General features: G+C 41.6%; 1 protein-coding gene, 1 long non-coding RNA gene and 1 pseudogene across 3 annotated transcripts; 1 reads left to right on the plus strand and 2 right to left on the minus strand.

Moving 5' to 3' along the window:
• Positions 1 to 1874: 1874 nt before the first annotated feature.
• On the minus strand, positions 1875 to 4125 carry LOC132099110 (zona pellucida sperm-binding protein 4-like). Of its 2 annotated transcripts, XM_059505559.1 has the most exons (9): positions 4024 to 4125; positions 3342 to 3990; positions 3078 to 3265; positions 2908 to 3005; positions 2679 to 2836; positions 2413 to 2605; positions 2195 to 2342; positions 2043 to 2115; positions 1875 to 1964 (listed from the first exon to the last, which is right to left on the minus strand). In XM_059505559.1, the coding sequence occupies exons 1-9, from the start codon at positions 4108 to 4110 to the stop codon at positions 1888 to 1890; spliced, it is 1671 nt and encodes a 556-aa protein (XP_059361542.1). In that variant the 5' UTR covers positions 4111 to 4125; the 3' UTR covers positions 1875 to 1887. The 2 variants fall into 2 exon arrangements, with proteins under 2 accessions (XP_059361542.1, XP_059361541.1); XM_059505558.1 differs by having other exon boundaries at positions 3342 to 4125.
• Positions 4126 to 6908: 2783 nt separating this feature from the next.
• Positions 6909 to 7208, plus strand: LOC132098471 (uncharacterized). Its single transcript, XR_009422927.1, has 2 exons — positions 6909 to 7037; positions 7110 to 7208. It is a non-coding gene; the product is annotated as an uncharacterized LOC132098471 (long non-coding RNA).
• A 2520-nt stretch (positions 7209 to 9728) lies between these two features.
• On the minus strand, positions 9729 to 11659 carry LOC132099111 (zona pellucida sperm-binding protein 4-like; annotated as a pseudogene).
• Positions 11660 to 17258: the final 5599 nt, after the last annotated feature.

A 17258-nucleotide genomic window follows, 5' to 3' on the forward strand; every position in this document is an offset into this window, starting at 1 on the left:
AATGTTTGGACTGGTGGATGAAATTCACCAAGCATTCATATTCAGTCACGTCTGCAGTGGTTTGTGTTCTCATAGATTCACTGAAAAGTGTCAAATAGGGTTTATAGTCAAAAGTTGCATATACACAGAGATATATTTACTGATGTTTACTTCATATTTCTTCAGACAGAATCATAATATCTATTCATTTTCCACTGATTTACGCGATCTGATGATAATGATCCGCTCCCAGCCCTGTCTCTGTGTGTATAGTCTTCCGTGTGCGCGCTGACAGAGACCGGATTCGCCCGTGTCTTGTGCATCATATCCCGCCCTGTCCTGCCCATGATGCATTTCCTGTACACTTCCGTGTTGATATCTGACCACAACAACACAGAGAAACCTCTGTACCCATGAAATATCCAAATAATAAACACACGATTACGTTAGTTAATAGTTGGTATGTGATTTTCTTGAGATTTGGGGCGTTTTTATAACAATATTAAAAATGTACATCTGAAATGCTAACTTGTGCAGCGACGTAAAAGGCTATAAATAGCATATATTTACAACCGTAAACGACCAAAAGGAGGTTATTACACTCAGTCAGGGTTTAAAGTGAGTTTTGAGTAAAAGTGTACTAATAATTTCATAAATAGTCTCATGTAGCTTGATGCTAACGTTAGCTCTAATGCAGCTACATAGCAGGTGCAGATCTTCTTCATAATGCATTTTGTAGTATTGTCAAAGGTTGTAAGAAAATGTTTTGTATTTTTATAGTAAGGCTTTTGATAATAGTGGGGTAAATGTATACTGGAAATGAAGCGATGTGGCTTGGTAAACCTTGAAATACCCAAAACAAAGGCTAATAGTAGCGGAATAAAAAAAAGAAAATCCTCATTTATCATTATTGTGTCATACCTGGCCGATGTGTGAAAGGCTTGTTTCGCAAGAACAATAGAATCAAACAAGAGATAATCGCATTCCAGGAGTCAAATCAATTTTATTAGCCTTTTATGAGCCTTCTCTAAAAATACACATGACATGGTCTTAGAAAAGGTTTAATAAAATTCACACTTTGTGAGATCAGATTCTGAAATATCAAAGTGAAGTATTAGTAGACTTGTGGCTTTAGCTTCATCATGTATCTAAAATCATATCCTACATCATTTAGTACACTTCAGTATGTTTTAAATATTTTTATTGACATGTTTGAGCTTATCTCTATTATAACAGTCTGAGTAATTCTGATTCATGAACAGTAAACTTTGAAGTGTCAGCTTTGGGAACATTATGTATCTAGTAAGAAAGACTCCTAAGCAGCAACCTTTTAATTTTGGGTATGTCATTTGTGTCTCCATGCTGAAAATGGGGGGTGACAAGTAAGGGGTTAAATTGTGTTACGAAGACGAATGAAGTTTTTACAGGTTTGGAACAACACGGGGGTAAGGGATTAGTGACACAATTTTGGGGTGAAGTATTCCTTTAATATCACTACTTTGAGTTGCAGACAATTGACACCGTTTCGTGTTTGCTTCAAGACAGTCGAGAACTGATTTCCACTTAAAACTTGAGCTCAGCGATTTGAGTTGTATTTAAAACAAAAGCCGCAAGTAATCCACATAACTACTTTCTATATTGTGAATGTCGGGAACCAAACTACTGTTTGGAAGACAAATTAAAAGAATAAGGGGAGCCTTGTGCGGCCCCAGGTTAGCAACTGGAGGAAGGATTAAGGAATGCACAACCTTACAAAAGGTTGTGGAACCTTGGTTTAATAGTGAGAGGGGAAAACACTGGGAAGAGGCATGTAATCCCACATTCTGCTGAACCAAAACAATGCCAATAGACAAAGACACCTAAGGGTTCTGCAAAGTTTATTAAAAAAAAAAAAAAAAAACACTAGATTTACATGACCAGAGTAACTTCTCCACTAGAAACCACAGTCTGCTCCCCAGAGACAGCCTTGATACGAGTGTCTCTTCCTGAAAGAGAAATGTTCGAAGTGAGAATGCACTTCTAAAATGCTCCGTTCCTCTTGTCAAGAGAAAGCAAGAACTCACGTTTCCTAGTGCAGCTTTGCTCACAAGAGCCAGATGATGGATGGCACACCTCTGTACTGCAGTGGAAGAAGATCTGACAGGGAAGAAAGAGGCTCAAGTCATAGAATCCACAAGTAGTAAATATACAGATGTTCAAGTAAAGGGGGGCATACGGTTTCCTTCAGAGCAGCCAGTGAGGCTGGATCTACAAATGTGAACATCTTCACAACAAAGCGCTTGTAGTGGGTTGGGAACTGAAGACCAGACGATCCAGTCACTGGAACCAGTGTGGTCAGATAGCGGTCGTCCTGGTAAGGGCATCTGAAAACAAGAGAAAGTTAGAAAGGGTCTCCCAGCAGACCAACTGGATAAAGATTGGCTGTACACTCACCCGTCGATCAGAAGGTCCCACTGGGGGAGACTGAGTGGACTGGGGGTTGAAGTCGTCCAACAACGTCCCAGCGTCAGGACAATGTTGGGGTCGGTCCTCTCCATAATGTGCACCTCAACATACACAGGCTCTCGCAGGACTTTTGTGATGGGATAATCAGCGTCACTGTAATAGGACGTGTAGGCCTCATCCCCTGAGGAACAACACTGGGGTTTAACCAGACTCCAGTTTGAAAGGCTTTAGGCAGACACAGGACAAGACCTTACCTTCAGCACAGCCTTTGGTGACACATTGGCCATTGGCCAGTCTGAGCTCCACCCTGAGAGGTCCAGGAGCAGCTACTGGTGGAGGTGGAGGAACAGAGTTGACCTCCACAACCAGAGCTTCCACGGAAGTTCCCGAATATCTACACTGGAAGAGAAACCTGGACGACACACAGCGAGCTTGTAGCATTTATCAGGGATTAATGGTCACACCAAGACATGGATCACCTACTCAAAATGACTGTCCCTTGTGATGGAACCATATGGTCCAATCCCCACTTCATACGAGGAGGTCATTCGGTTTTCATACACCACATATCCGCTGTCCTCCTGTGAATAGGAACGTGTCAGCATCCAGTCCATCATAAGCAATGCAGAATAAAACCAGTAGCTGCTGCTCACCATCACGCTCGTGCCACATGCGGTCACAGGGAACTGGTATATAGCAAAGGAAGGTGTAGACCCCACAGGAGCACAAGGTGGGTCATTTCCACCCAGTAGATGAACCGTATCCAGACTCAGTCGAGGCAGAGTAACGTCTCTAGACACCACTACCACAAACTGACCATCTCTAATACACTGGACAGTCACTAGAACAAGGTACAAGAGCAGGTTAAATTCAGAGAATCAGTTTGACACGAACGGAAGAAGATTGAGAACACTTACCCGCCCTTCCATAGAAACACTGCTGTCCGTTAAAGCAGCAGTTGATAGCTTCACACTCAGCACCACTGATCCCAGGTAGACCACATTGGATCTGCTCAGAATCAGCTACAGCACATTTATCAAGGGGCTCTGCCTGCACTACTGGCTTCTGAAACTGCTGTTTAACTGGCTTCTGAATCGGAAACTGCGGCTTAGTTATCTGTTGAACTGGCTTCTGAAGTGGAAATTGCGGGGTAGGTAGCTGTTGAACTGGCTTCTGAAGCGGAAACTGCTGGTTAGTTAGCTGTTGAACAGGCTTCTGAAGCGGAAACTGCGGCTTAGTTAACTGTTGAACAGGCTTCTGAAGTGGAAATTGCGGGGTAGGTAGCTGTTGAACTGGCTTCTGAAGTGGAAACTGCGGTGTAGGTAGCTGTTGAACTGGCTTCTGAAGTGGAAACTGCGGTGTAGGTAGCTGTTGAACTGGCTTCTGAAGTGGAAACTGCGGTGTAGGTAGCTGTTGAACTGGTTTCTGAAGTGGAAACTGCTGGTTAGTTAGCCGTTGAACAGGCTTCTGAAGCGGAAACTGCGGCTTAGTTAGCTGTTGAACTGGCTTCCGAAGCGGAAACTGTTGGTTAGTTAGCTGTTGAACTGGCTTCTGGAGCTGAAACTGCTGGTCAGTTTGCTGCATCATCAGAGCTTGAACATCCTGAAGCGACTTACTCCACTGTGGAACAGCATGACAGAACGCACAGACCAACGAAATCTGAACCAAACACCAACTTCCAGCCATTGTTCAACAGCTAAACACCAAGTGGAGATATTGCCCTTTGGTCTTTTTGTATTCTACAGATTTCAGCTAATTAACGATAGTCCCTCCCTCTTCATTAACTACTGGGTGATTCTCATTGGATCTCAAGATTCAATTCTTATTGAAAGAACGCTTTAAAAGCAACACAGAGGCTGCGTCCACATCTTCACTGACAACTCTCTCAAGCCTTGTTCACGCGGACGCTAAACATTCTTTCCAAATCTTTATCTTCGTCTGATACAGGCTCAAACATATCAGGTTGGAAGCCTAATCTCTCCATCTTTCACGCTGGAAAGAAGAGATCCGAGCTGTGAAACCGCCAATCAGAGCAGAGCTCGACATTATTGTTCATGACCCTTCCAAATAATTCTAGGGACAAATCCCAGGGTTGTAAATGGACATGTAAAACCGTTCTGGAGAATTTTTGCCCATACCCAAGCCACGTACCTTTTATGTAGATATCATTTAAAATATTGTATCAACGCATTCTATGGCACCTTTAACTGGGATTATGAACTCCTATTTTGGCCGGAAAGAATAGTTTGAATTTCTTAACGATGGATTTGTTTCTTAGAAACACACAGCCTTTCCCTCCAAAAGACAGTAATTGATGTGAATTACTTGTGGATTATTTTTATATTTATATCAGCTCTTTGTACTTTCGTTCTGATGCCACCCATTCATTGGGGAGCAAGTGATGTAATTCTACATTTTTCCAATTCTTTTCCAATGATAAACTAAAAACTCTTTTAAAAAAAAGAGAGATTTTTATGAATATTCTCTATTATTTGAGTCATATCAGGGGCTTTTTTAATGACATTCATTGTCTATCATAGACACACTGTCAAACTTTAACTGAAAAATTGTAAATAAGTGTAGATGAAAATCTCAGATCCTTATCAAGCCTTCCATTGGCTAGTGACATTCCAGAACGTTCTCATTTGTTAATTACAGGTCCAGAGGAGAATCAAAGGTAATCAGTCAAGCTGAAAGGGGAGGAGCCGCTTAAATTCAAAGCTGTACTTAATGGCAAAGACGAGGACTGGTGGGTATTGTGTTAACGTTTGTCAGGATGGGTCTTTTGCAATATGTGTTAGTGCTGGTTGTGCTTGTGGTGTTTGATCTGAAGAATGCTTTTGGAAGTTTGAGATCCAGTCAAAGTCCAAAAAGCAAGAAGCATCAATCATATCCAGCTTCCAGAGTGCCTGTTTCTTCTCAAGTGCTCGGAGACACTTTGCAGAAGGCTTCTCCGTCTCAGAGTCTTGACTACAGAGGATTTGCACAAGAGCCTCTTGGTCTTCAGGAGAAGCAGGTGTTGCAGGGTCCAGTGAAGCCTTTGGACTGGAGGTTTCCCATTGTTCCAGATGTGCCGAGTGAGATGGCGGTGGACTTCCATTTGAGGCAACCTGTGACTCCCAGTAGTGTAGCTATTCAATGCGGTGAGAACCGGGTTCATGTGGAGGTACAGCAGGACTTGTTTAGCAATGGTGAACTGATCCAGCCATCTGGTCTGACTTTGGGAGGATGTCCTGTTGTCGGTTTGGTCCCAGGCTCCAAGGTGCTCTTCTTTGAGAACGAACTGCAGGACTGCAACAGTGTGTTGATGGTAAGAGCGGTTAAGTGTTACTAGATCTATTGAACCCTACTAAAAATGGGCCCTTGTTTTGGTATCGATGGCTCCCTGAATCTATAACATCCATGGGACGGTTCTTTTTATAGTGGGGGGAAAAACCCTTAATAACTGCTTACTCGGGTAACCAAGTGTTATGGCATGACTTGCTAAGATGCCTTTTGGAATGGGTTGGGGTTTGGGGAGAATCCTCTTGGTAACAACGTCAGTCTCCTATAGATGACCAAGGATGAGCTTGTCTACACCTTTGCCCTTACCTACACTCCTGAGGCGTTTGCTGGCACTCCGATTACCCGTGCAGGTGGTGCAGTTATTGGTGTTCAATGCCATTATCAAAGGTAAGTGACCTTTTGTGACTCATGGCATTGCTTGCGGTGGTGGAACCGGAAGCCCGTTTAATTGGTAACTTGAACGGCAGGTTTCAAAATGTCAGCGGTAATGCCTTGAAGCCAACTTGGGTCCCTTATGCCTCAACGGAGGCTGGTGAAGAAGTCTTGCTGTTCTCCCTGAAGCTCATGATGGGTTTGTGCAGTTTCTCTAGACCTCCTGCCTTCTGAACGAGGCTGTGCCTAAGCAGTTCTTCCCTCTTGCAGATGACTGGTCCTATGAGAGGCCTTCAAACTCTTACTTCCTGGGTGACGTTATTAATGTTGAGGCATCCGTGAAGGTATACAACCACGTCCCTCTGCGTGTGTTTGTGGACAGCTGTGTGGCCACCCAAGTACCTGATGTGAACGCCCTTCCGAGATATTTGTTCATTGAGAATCATGGGTGTGTTCATGTCACCAGATGCTGCAGAGTTGAGTTGTTCTCGCGTTTGCTCCTTGTAACCACTTTGTCCCCGACAACTACTTTTCACTCCTTAGATGTCTTGTGGATGCCAAGGTCACAGCTTCCAGCTCGCGCTTCATGCCTCGATCCCAGGAAGACAAAATCCGGTTCCAGCTGGAGGCCTTCATGTTCCAGGGGGGATCCAGTCCTTCTGTATGTATTCCGAGTGTTGGGGAGAACGACCTCTCCCATTTGCTTTGGTTTGTGACCCCTTACCCGTGGTGTCTCTTGCAGATCTACATAACGTGTGTTCTGAAGGCCACTCTTGCTTCTGCACCTAGTGACGCGCTCCACAAATCCTGTTCCTTTTCCCGAATACATTAAAGGTGCCATGTCTGATTTTTTTCGTATTGCAGGTGGCTTGCTGCTGATGGGAACCACCAGGTTTGTGGTTGCTGTGACTCCACATGTGGTCCTGATGGTGGAACTGCTGCTTCTCCTTTTGGAGGTAGGAAGGTGCTTTTAAGCTTGGTTTTTGACCCTTCAAGCACTTAACTCTGGTGTCTGCTTTTTTTTCTAGGCCTTCAGTGGGAAGGGAAGGCCTCGCTCGGTCCTGTAGTGGTTCAAGAGCACAAGAAGACTTTGGCTGGTCTTCAATAAATGTGGGGGAGCAAACTTATTCTTGCTTCGGTTTTTCTTGTCTAGTTTAACCAATTGATTTGAGCAAGCGGGTAGTCCTACTGTACCTATTCTCTTGCCAGAAGGAAAGGCTCCCTTTTCACGTTAGGGAAGTTAATAACCCTTTTAAAGGGACCTGCTGTGAGCTCCCTTTTGATGAGTACTGTAAAGGTGGAATACATTGCCCATGATGCTGTAAAGGGAATTCTGGGAGTTCTGCGTGAACGTCCACTTCCTAGAAGCACTGCAGATTTTACGTGCCTCTTATGCAGTGAACTTGATTTCTTCGTGTTGGTAACTTCAAATGAGCAGTTTAATTTTCTCCTTGCATCCCCAAATAGGTTTGCGCAGTTAAATCCGTTTCCTAATGCTCCTTGTTGACATCTCTAATGCTTTTAAATCCATGTACAATAAAAGCGCACTCCCAGTATCAACACTGGCACAACATTTTCCACCTTCAGATGGGTTATTTATAGGTTTTTCCATTGTGTTAGGAAAATGGCAGGCATCTCTTAAGTTCAATTTAGTATTTGGGGAGCCAAACTTGCAGAACCTGTACTGACGTAAGGGGTTTTTTGTGCAGTAGCAGGTCAGTTATAATTCTGAGAAATCATTGCCGAAATGACACCCAAAGAGAACTAATGTTTGGACTGGTGGATGAAATTCACCAAGCATTTATATTCAGTCACGTCTGCAGTGGTTTGTGTTCTCATAGATTCACTGAAAAGTGTCAAATAGGGTTTATAGTCAAAAGTTGCATATACACAGAGATATATTTACTTCATATTTCTTCAGACAGAATCATAATTTCTATTCATTTTCCACTGATTTACGCGATCTGATGATAATGATCCGCTCCCAGCCCTGTCTCTGTGTGTATAGTCTTCCGTGTGCGCGCTGACAGAGACCGGATTCGCCCGTGTCTTGTCCATCATAACGGTGCATCATATCCCGCCCTGTCCTGCCCATGATGCATTTCCTGTACACTTCCGTGTTGATATCTGACCACAACAACACAGAGAAACCTCTGTACCCATGAAATATCCAAATAATAAACACACGATTACGTTAGTTAATAGTTGGTATGTGATTTTCTTGAGATTTGGGGCGTTTTTATAACAATATTAAAAATGTACATCTGAAATGCTAACTTGTGCAGCGACGTAAAAGGCTATAAATAGCATATTTTTACAACCGTAAACGACCAAAAGGAGGTTATTACAAACACTCAGTCAGGGTTTAAAGTGAGTTTTGAGTAAAAGTGTACTAATAATTTCATAAATAGTCTCATGTAGCTTGATGCTAACGTTAGCTCTAATGCAGCTACATAGCAGGTGCAGATCTTCTTCATAATGCATTTTGTAGTATTGTCAAAGGTTGTAAGAAAATGTTTTGTATTTTTATAGTAAGGCTTTTGATAATAGTGGGGTAAATGTATACTGGAAATGAAGCGATGTGGCTTGGTAAACCTTGAAATACCCAAAACAAAGGCTAATAGTAGCGGAATAAAAAAAAGAAAATCCTCATTTATCATTATTGTGTCATACCTGGCCGATGTGTGAAAGGCTTGTTTCGCAAGAACAATAGAATCAAACAAGAGATAATCGCATTCCAGGAGTCAAATCAATTTTATTAGCCTTTTATGAGCCTTCTCTAAAAATACACATGACATGGTCTTAGAAAAGGTTTAATAAAATTCACACTTTGTGAGATCAGATTCTGAAATATCAAAGTGGAGTATTAGTAGACTTGTGGCTTTAGCTTCATCATGTATCTAAAATCATATCCTACATCATTTAGTACACTTCAGTATGTTTTAAATATTTTTATTGACATGTTTGAGCTTATCTCGATTATAACAGTCTGAGTAATTCTGATTCATGAACAGTAAACTTTGAAGTGTCAGCTTTGGGAACATTATGTATCTAGTAAGAAAGACTCCTAAGCAGCAACCTTTTAATTTTGGGTATGTCATTTGTGTCTCCATGCTGAAAATGGGGGGTGACAAGTAAGGGGTTAAATTGTGTTACGAAGACGAATGAAGTTTTTACAGGTTGGGAACAACACGGGGTAAGGGATTAGTGACACAATTTTGGGGTGAAGTATTCCTTTAATATCACTACTTTGAGTTGCAGACAATTGACACCGTTTCGTGTTTGCTTCAAGACAGTCGAGAATTGATTTCCACTTAAAACTTGAGCTCAGCGATTTGAGTTGTATTTAAAACAAAAGCCGCAAGTAATCCACATAACTACTTTCTATATTGTGAATGTCGGGAACCAAACTACTGTTTGGAAGACAAATTAAAAGAATAAGGGGAGCCTTGTGCGGCCCCAGGTTAGCAACTGGAGGAAGGATTAAGGAATGCACAACCTTACAAAAGGTTGTGGAACCTTGGTTTAATAGTGAGAGGGGAAAACACTGGGAAGAGGCATGTAATCCCACATTCTGCTGAACCAAAACAATGCCAATAGACAAAGACACCTAAGGGTTCTGCAAAGTTTATTAAAAAAAAAAAAAAAAAAACACTAGATTTACATGACCAGAGTAACTTCTCCACTAGAAACCACAGTCTGCTCCCCAGAGACAGCCTTGATACGAGTGTCTCTTCCTGAAAGAGAAATGTTCGAAGTGAGAATGCACTTCTAAAATGCTCCGTTCCTCTTGTCAAGAGAAAGCAAGAACTCACGTTTCCTAGTGCAGATTTGCTCACAAGAGCCAGATGATGGATGGCACACCTCTGTACTGCAGTGGATTAAGATCTGACAGGGAAGAAAGAGGCTCAAGTCATAGAATCCACAAGTAGTAAATATACAGATGTTCAAGTAAAGGGGGGCATACGGTTTCCTTCAGAGCAGCCAGTGAGGCTGGATCTACAAATGTGAACATCTTCACAACAAAGCGCTTGTAGTGGGTTGGGAACTGAAGACCAGACGATCCAGTCACTGGAACCAGTGTGGTCAGATAGCGGTCGTCCTGGTAAGGGCATCTGAAAACAAGAGAAAGTTAGAAAGGGTCTCCCAGCAGACCAACTGGATAAAGATTGGCTGTACACTCACCCGTCGATCAGAAGGTCCCACTGGGGGAGACTGAGTGGACTGGGGGTTGAAGTCGTCCAACAACGTCCCAGCGTCAGGACAATGTTGGGGTCGGTCCTCTCCATAATGTGCACCTCAACATACACAGGCTCTCGCAGGACTTTTGTGATGGGATAATCAGCGTCACTGTAATAGGACGTGTAGGCCTCATCCCCTGAGGAACAACACTGGGGTTTAACCAGACTCCAGTCTGAAAGGCTTTAGGCAGACACAGGACAAGACCTTACCTTCAGCACAGCCTTTGGTGACACATTGGCCATTGGCCAGTCTGAGCTCCACCCTGAGAGGTCCAGGAGCAGCTACTGGTGGAGGTGGAGGAACAGAGTTGACCTCCACAACCAGAGCTTCCACAGAAGTTCCCGAATATCTACACTGGAAGAGAAACCTGGACGACACACAGCGAGCTTGTAGCATTTATCAGGGATTAATGGTCACACCAAGACATGGATCACCTACTCAAAATGACTGTCCCTTGTGATGGAACCATATGGTCCAATCCCCACTTCATACGAGGAGGTCATTCGGTTTTCATACACCACATATCCGCTGTCCTCCTGTCAATAGGAACGTGTCAGCATCCAGTCCATCATAAGCAATGCAGAATAAAACCAGTAGCTGCTGCTCACCATCACGCTCGTGCCACATGCGGTCACAGGGAACTGGTATATAGCAAAGGAAGGTGTAGACCCCACAGGAGCACAAGGTGGGTCATTTCCACCCAGTAGATGAACCGTATCCAGACTCAGTCGAGGCAGAGTAACGTCTCTAGACACCACTACCACAAACTGACCATCTCTAATACACTGGACAGTCACTAGAACAAGGTACAAGAGCAGGTTAAATTCAGAGAATCAGTTTGACACGAACGGAATAAGATTGAGAACACTTACCCGCCCTTCCATAGAAACACTGCTGTCCGTTAAAGCAGCTAGCTAAATAGCTAGATAGCTTCACACTCAGCACCACTGATCCCAGGTAGACCACATTGGATCTGCTCAGAATCAGCTACAGCACATTTATCAAGGGGCTCTGCCTGCACTACTGGCTTCTGAAACTGCTGTTTATCTGGCTTCTGAATCGGAAACTGCGGCTTAGTTATCTGTTGAACTGGCTTCTGAAGTGGAAATTGCGGGGTAGGTAGCTGTTGAACTGGCTTCTGAAGCGGAAACTGCTGGTTAGTTAGCTGTTGAACAGGCTTCTGAAGCGGAAACTGCGGCTTAGTTAACTGTTGAACAGGCTTCTGAAGTGGAAATTGCGGGGTAGGTAGCTGTTGAACTGGCTTCTGAAGTGGAAACTGCGGTGTAGGTAGCTGTTGAACTGGCTTCTGAAGTGGAAACTGCTGGTTAGTTAGCTGTTAAACAGGCTTCTGAAGCGGAAACTGCGGCTTAGTTAGCTGTTGAACTGGCTTCCGAAGCGGAAACTGTTGGTTAGTTAGCTGTTGAACTGGCTTCTGGAGCTAAGGATGGCTGAAGCGAAACAGTCGTTCCGAAGCTTTGCGAGATCCAGAAGCGCAGATGTGTCGAAACACTGATCCGAAACGTGATTCGAAACACCCATGTCACGTGACTATGACCAAACGAAGCCTCGAAGTGTTTCACTAATTGTTTCATCAGGTGTGGTCCGCCGAATCAGCGTTTGATTGGAACGGTCGGGAACAGACCACACAATCGCACATCTGGATCAAGATCCTGAAATCCTTTTTTTCCTATCATTTGTCCTCTTTCCCATTCATACTTACTACAATCAAATAGCTAATACATGTATTGTTTCTTTAACCTGACATTGTTCACATAACCCGCCCTTATGAAAATTAATCATGTTTACTACAAATGAAACCAAAAAACCATGGTTACTACAGTTAAACCACGGTAACCACAAATTAACCATGGTCTTGCGTTTAACCATGGTATTTGTTGTAAATCTGTGGTTATACAAATGGTAGTCAACACATTAAAAAAACATGGGTTACTAAAGTTTTACTATAATAAAATCATGGTTATGTGGATGTTTCCCTATTTTGAGAGTGCTGTTTAAATTTGAGTGCCATGGCAATATTCTGTTAAAGATAACCTCTTATCTTGACTTACATATACACCTTATATTATCAGCCTATAAAAATAAGTTGGCTACTATTATGAAACATGCAAAGAAAGATTATACAAACTTGCTGATGGAAAAAAGTAATATAAAAAAAATGTGGAAAGTCTTAAGGGAGGTTATGGGCAGTAAAATGAATTAAAATCAACCATTATACTTAATGAATGAACAGAACGTTGAGATAAGTGGTGAAAAAATGGCTGATGAGTTTCATTCGTTTTTTGTCAATGTTGGTCCAAATCTTGCCAAAACTAAACCACTATATAATGAAAACAAAAGCTGGACAGGTGAAGGCAGGACAGTCATCCAATCCCTTTTCTTTTAAATGAAGTTAGTGGGAGTGAAATTATTTCATCTGTCTCTAAATTAAAAAGTACATTTTAATGGCATAGTGATGTCTTAGATATGTACAGTCGTGGCCAAAAGTTGTGAGAATTACATAAATATTAGTTTTCAAAAAGTTTGTTGCTAAACTGCTTTTAGATCTTGGTTTCAGTTGTTTCTGTGATGTACTGAAATATAATTACAAGCACTTCATACGTTTCAAAGGCTTTTATTGACAATTACATGACATTTATGCAAAGAGTCAGTATTTGCAGTGTTGGCCCTTCTTTTTCAGGACCTCTGCAATTCGACTGGGCATGCTCTCAATCAACTTCTGGGCCAAATCCTGACTGATAGCAACCCATTCTTTCATAATCACTTCTTGGAGTTTATCAGAATTAGTGGGGTTTTGTTTGTCCACCCGCCTCTTGAGGATTGACCACAAGTTCTTAATGGGATTAAGATCTGGGGAGTTTCCAAGCCATGGACCCAAAATTTCAACATTCTGGTCCCCGAGTCACTTAGTTCTCACTTTTGCCTTATGGCACGGTGCTCCATCGTGCTGGAAAATGCATTGTTCTTCACCAAACTGTTTGTTGGAAGAAGTTGCTGTTGGAGGGTGTTTTGGTACCATTCTTTATTCATGGCTGTGTTTTTGGGCAGAATTGTGAGTGAGCCCACTCCCTTGGATGAGAAGCAACCCCACATATGAATGGTGTCAGGATGCTTTACTGTTAGCATGACACAGGACTGATGGTAGCGCTCACCTTTTCTTCTCCGGACAAGCCTTTTTCCAGATGCCCCAAACAATGGGAAAGGGGCTTCATCGGAGAATATGATTTTGCCCCAGTCCTCAGCAGTCCATTCACTATACTTTCTGCAGAAGATCAATTTGTCCCTGATGTTTTTTTTGGAGAGAAGTGGCTTCTTTGCTGCCCTTCTTGACACCAGACCATCTTCCAAAAGTCTTCGCCTCACTGTGCGTGCAGATGGGCACACACCTGCCTGCTGCCATTCCTGAGCAAGCTCTGCACTAGTGGCACTCCGATCCCGCAGCTGAATCCTCTTTAGGAGACAATCCTGGCGCTTGCTGGACTTTCTTGGATGCCCTGAAGCCTTCTTTACAAGAATTGAACCTCTTTCCTTGAAGTTCTTGATGATCCTATAAATGGTTGATTTAGGTGCAATCTTAGTAGCCACAATATCCTTGCCTGTGAAGCCATTTTTATGCAACGCAATGATGGTTGCACGCGTTTCTTTGCAGGTCACCATGGTTAACAATGGAAGAACAATGATTTCAAGCATCACCCTCCTTTTAACATGTCAAGTCTGCCATTCTAACCCAATCAGCCTGACATAATGATCTCCAGCCTTGTGCTCGTCAACATTCTCACCTGAGTTAACAAGACGATTACTGAAATGATCTCAGCAGGTCCTTTAATGACAGCAATGAAATGCAGTGGAAAGGTTTTTTTGGGATTAAGTTAATTTTCATGGCAAAGAAGGACTATGCAATTCATCTGATCACTCTTCATAACATTCTGGAGTATAGGCAAATTGCTATTATAAAAACTTAAGCAGCAACTTTTCCAATTTCCAATATTAATGTAATTCTCAAAACTTTTGGCCACGACTGTATACTGTTAAAGAAACGATACGTTGCATTATTAAACCATTAAAATATATAATTAATTTGTCTTTTAATAAAGGTTTCAACCCACATAAAATGAAGATGGATAAAATTATTCCCCTTTTTAAATCTGGTGATAGGAATAGTCTGACAAATTATAGGACTATATCCTTGCTTTCACAATTTTCTAAAATTCTGGAGAATCTTTTTGTTAAATTTTTTATTATTTTCTTGAAAAACATTCTTTGATACATGATAATCAGGTTGGGTTTTGAAGTACCCACTCAACAGCTATGCCTTTGATGAAAATCACAGAGGACATTACTACAGAATTGGAGAATAAAAATCACACAGTTGGAGTTTTTATTGACCTTAAAAAGGCCTTCGACACTCTTGATCATGGTATATTGATATCTAAATTACAGACATATGGAATTAGAGGTGTAGTATTAGATTGGATTATTAGTTACTTAGATTCATGGCCTATATACTCTACATATTGTTGTCCATTTTCTAAGTTGAAAACAATACAGTGTGGAGTCCCTCAAGGCTCTGTGCTGGGGCCTTAATTATTTACTTTATATATTAATGACCTCTGTGATGAATCAAAGATTTTACGTTTTGTTCTTTTTGCGGACGATACAAATTTTTTTGTATCGGGGAAGAATTTAAAAATATTAAGAAAATTACTGAACAACAATTGTGTTACAGAATACCACAGGAGGCTGAGGAATAACAGACAGTTTATTAAGGCACAAGCAGAGGAGCGGGTAGTGCTGGGTAGAGTGATGTATGGCAGTGATGAAGGGATCCGTAGTAGCAGGGTAGAGACGTCAAAGGAGGGAGGTGTCCCACACACGCACGGAGATGGCTTGAAGCTTCGGGGGATCGCTGGAGAGAGGTTAGTAGAGATAGAGTTAGTCCTTAGAGTTAGCATACAGGTAAGACCTTGTCGCGAACGCGACTGGACGCTGACTGATTGCGTGTGTGGTATTTGAAGTGCAGAGGTGATTGTAAGATGATGAGGGTCAGGTGTGAGTGCTCAGTATTCAGGTGAGGGGGTGCGTTGTGAATGAGTGGAGGTGGAACCTGGCATGTTTGTAACAAATTGGTCCTACTTCAGAAATAGTTTAATAAAAATAAGCTTTCGTTAAACTTAAGTAAAACAAAATTTATGTTGTTTACAAATAAGAAATGTCCTTATAATGTGTGTTCGACTTTAAATGGAATAACTATTGAGAGAGTGTCAGAATTTAGGTTTTTAGGAGTACTCATTGATGAAAAATTGGAAATCACACATAGCCTATGTAAGAAATAAATTTTTTTAAAACATTGCCATTTTGAGCAAAGTAAAGTTTATGTTAAATTATAAGGCAATGAGAATCCTATATTGTTCCTTTATTTTGCCATATTTGATGTATTGTTTGCAGGTATGGGGAAATTCTTATTTCACTAATTTAATGCCCTTATTTATTTTGCAAAAAAGGGTTATAAGAATAATTAATTGAGTTGCTCCAAGAGAACATACTACAGGACGGTTTCTGAGGTCAGGACTACTCAAATTGAAGGACTTGGTTTCTTTACAAACTTTATTAGTTGTTCATAAAGCAAAATACTGCCTGTTACCGCATGGACTGCAAATCCTTTTTTACCATAAATAGTGAGACAAGCAGAAGAAATAATGATTTTAAACAACCTTTTGCTGGAAATACCCTCAAACAAAAGTGTGTTTCAGTTTCTGGTGTGGAAAGATAGAATTTTCTACAAAATGATCTAAAATGTTGTCCAAATATTCTTAAATTTAAATATGTATAAACAGAAGATATTTAACTTTTATAAAGATGAATGTGAAAATTGTTAAAACCATAACAACAATGATGGTCTCGTAGTTGTTTTCGTTGCTAGAGTTGTCATTATTGCATCTTTGTTGTTTTGTTTGTTTATGAACTACTTTACTTCTAAAATCGATACTATTAGAGATAAAATTGCAACCATTCAGCCGTCAGCTACAGTATCACATCATTCTCTACTATAGGAGAGGAAGAATTGTATAAACTTGTTAAATCATCTAAACCAACAACATGTATGTTAGACCCTATACCATCTAAGCTCCTAAAAGCGGTGCTTCCAGAAGTCATAGATCTTCTTCTGACTATTATTAATTAAGTTGGCTTGAGAAAGCCAACTTACTGAAATCCTATTTAAACTTCTTCTTCTTCTTCTTCTTCTTCTTATTTTTCTGACCGCAAATTTTTGGACACTAACTCCTCCTAGACCGATCTATCTATCTATCTATCTATCTATCTATCTATCTATCTATCTATCTATCTATCTGTAATGATAAAACCTTTCATATTCATCCGGAAGAAGGAGGCGGGAACCGGCGGACAATCAAATAACATTTAATTATTCAAAATAAACACAAAACAGCGCACCAGCCCCTCACGGACGACTGGTGCGCACAAAATAAAACCAAAACACAACTAAAAGCCCAGGCCTGGTCCTCTCTCATCCTTCACTGTCGTCGCTCCAGTTTTATATCCTTCCATCTCCTCCGTGGGCCTCGAGACCGGCGGGTCGAACAGGTGTAGCTCATCTCCAATCACTCCACCGGCCTCGCTCCCATGTCCCTCGGCCCCGCCCCACTCGTCACACTATCTATCTATCTATCTGACTATTTCTATCTATCTATCCTAATAATATGCTAATCAAGCTAGAAACATGCTAGCAACATGCTAATCATACTAAAATCATGCTAGCAACATGCTAGTCGCATGCTAGTCATGCTAGAAACATGCTAACAACATGTTTATCATGCTAAAATCATGCCAGCAACATGCTAATCAAACTAGCAACTTGCTAGTCGCATGCTAGTCATGCTAGAAACAAGCTAGCAACATGC

The sequence above is a fragment of the Carassius carassius genome, chromosome 22 (genome assembly GCF_963082965.1).
Source record: "Carassius carassius chromosome 22, fCarCar2.1, whole genome shotgun sequence".
NCBI lineage: Eukaryota > Metazoa > Chordata > Actinopteri > Cypriniformes > Cyprinidae > Carassius > Carassius carassius.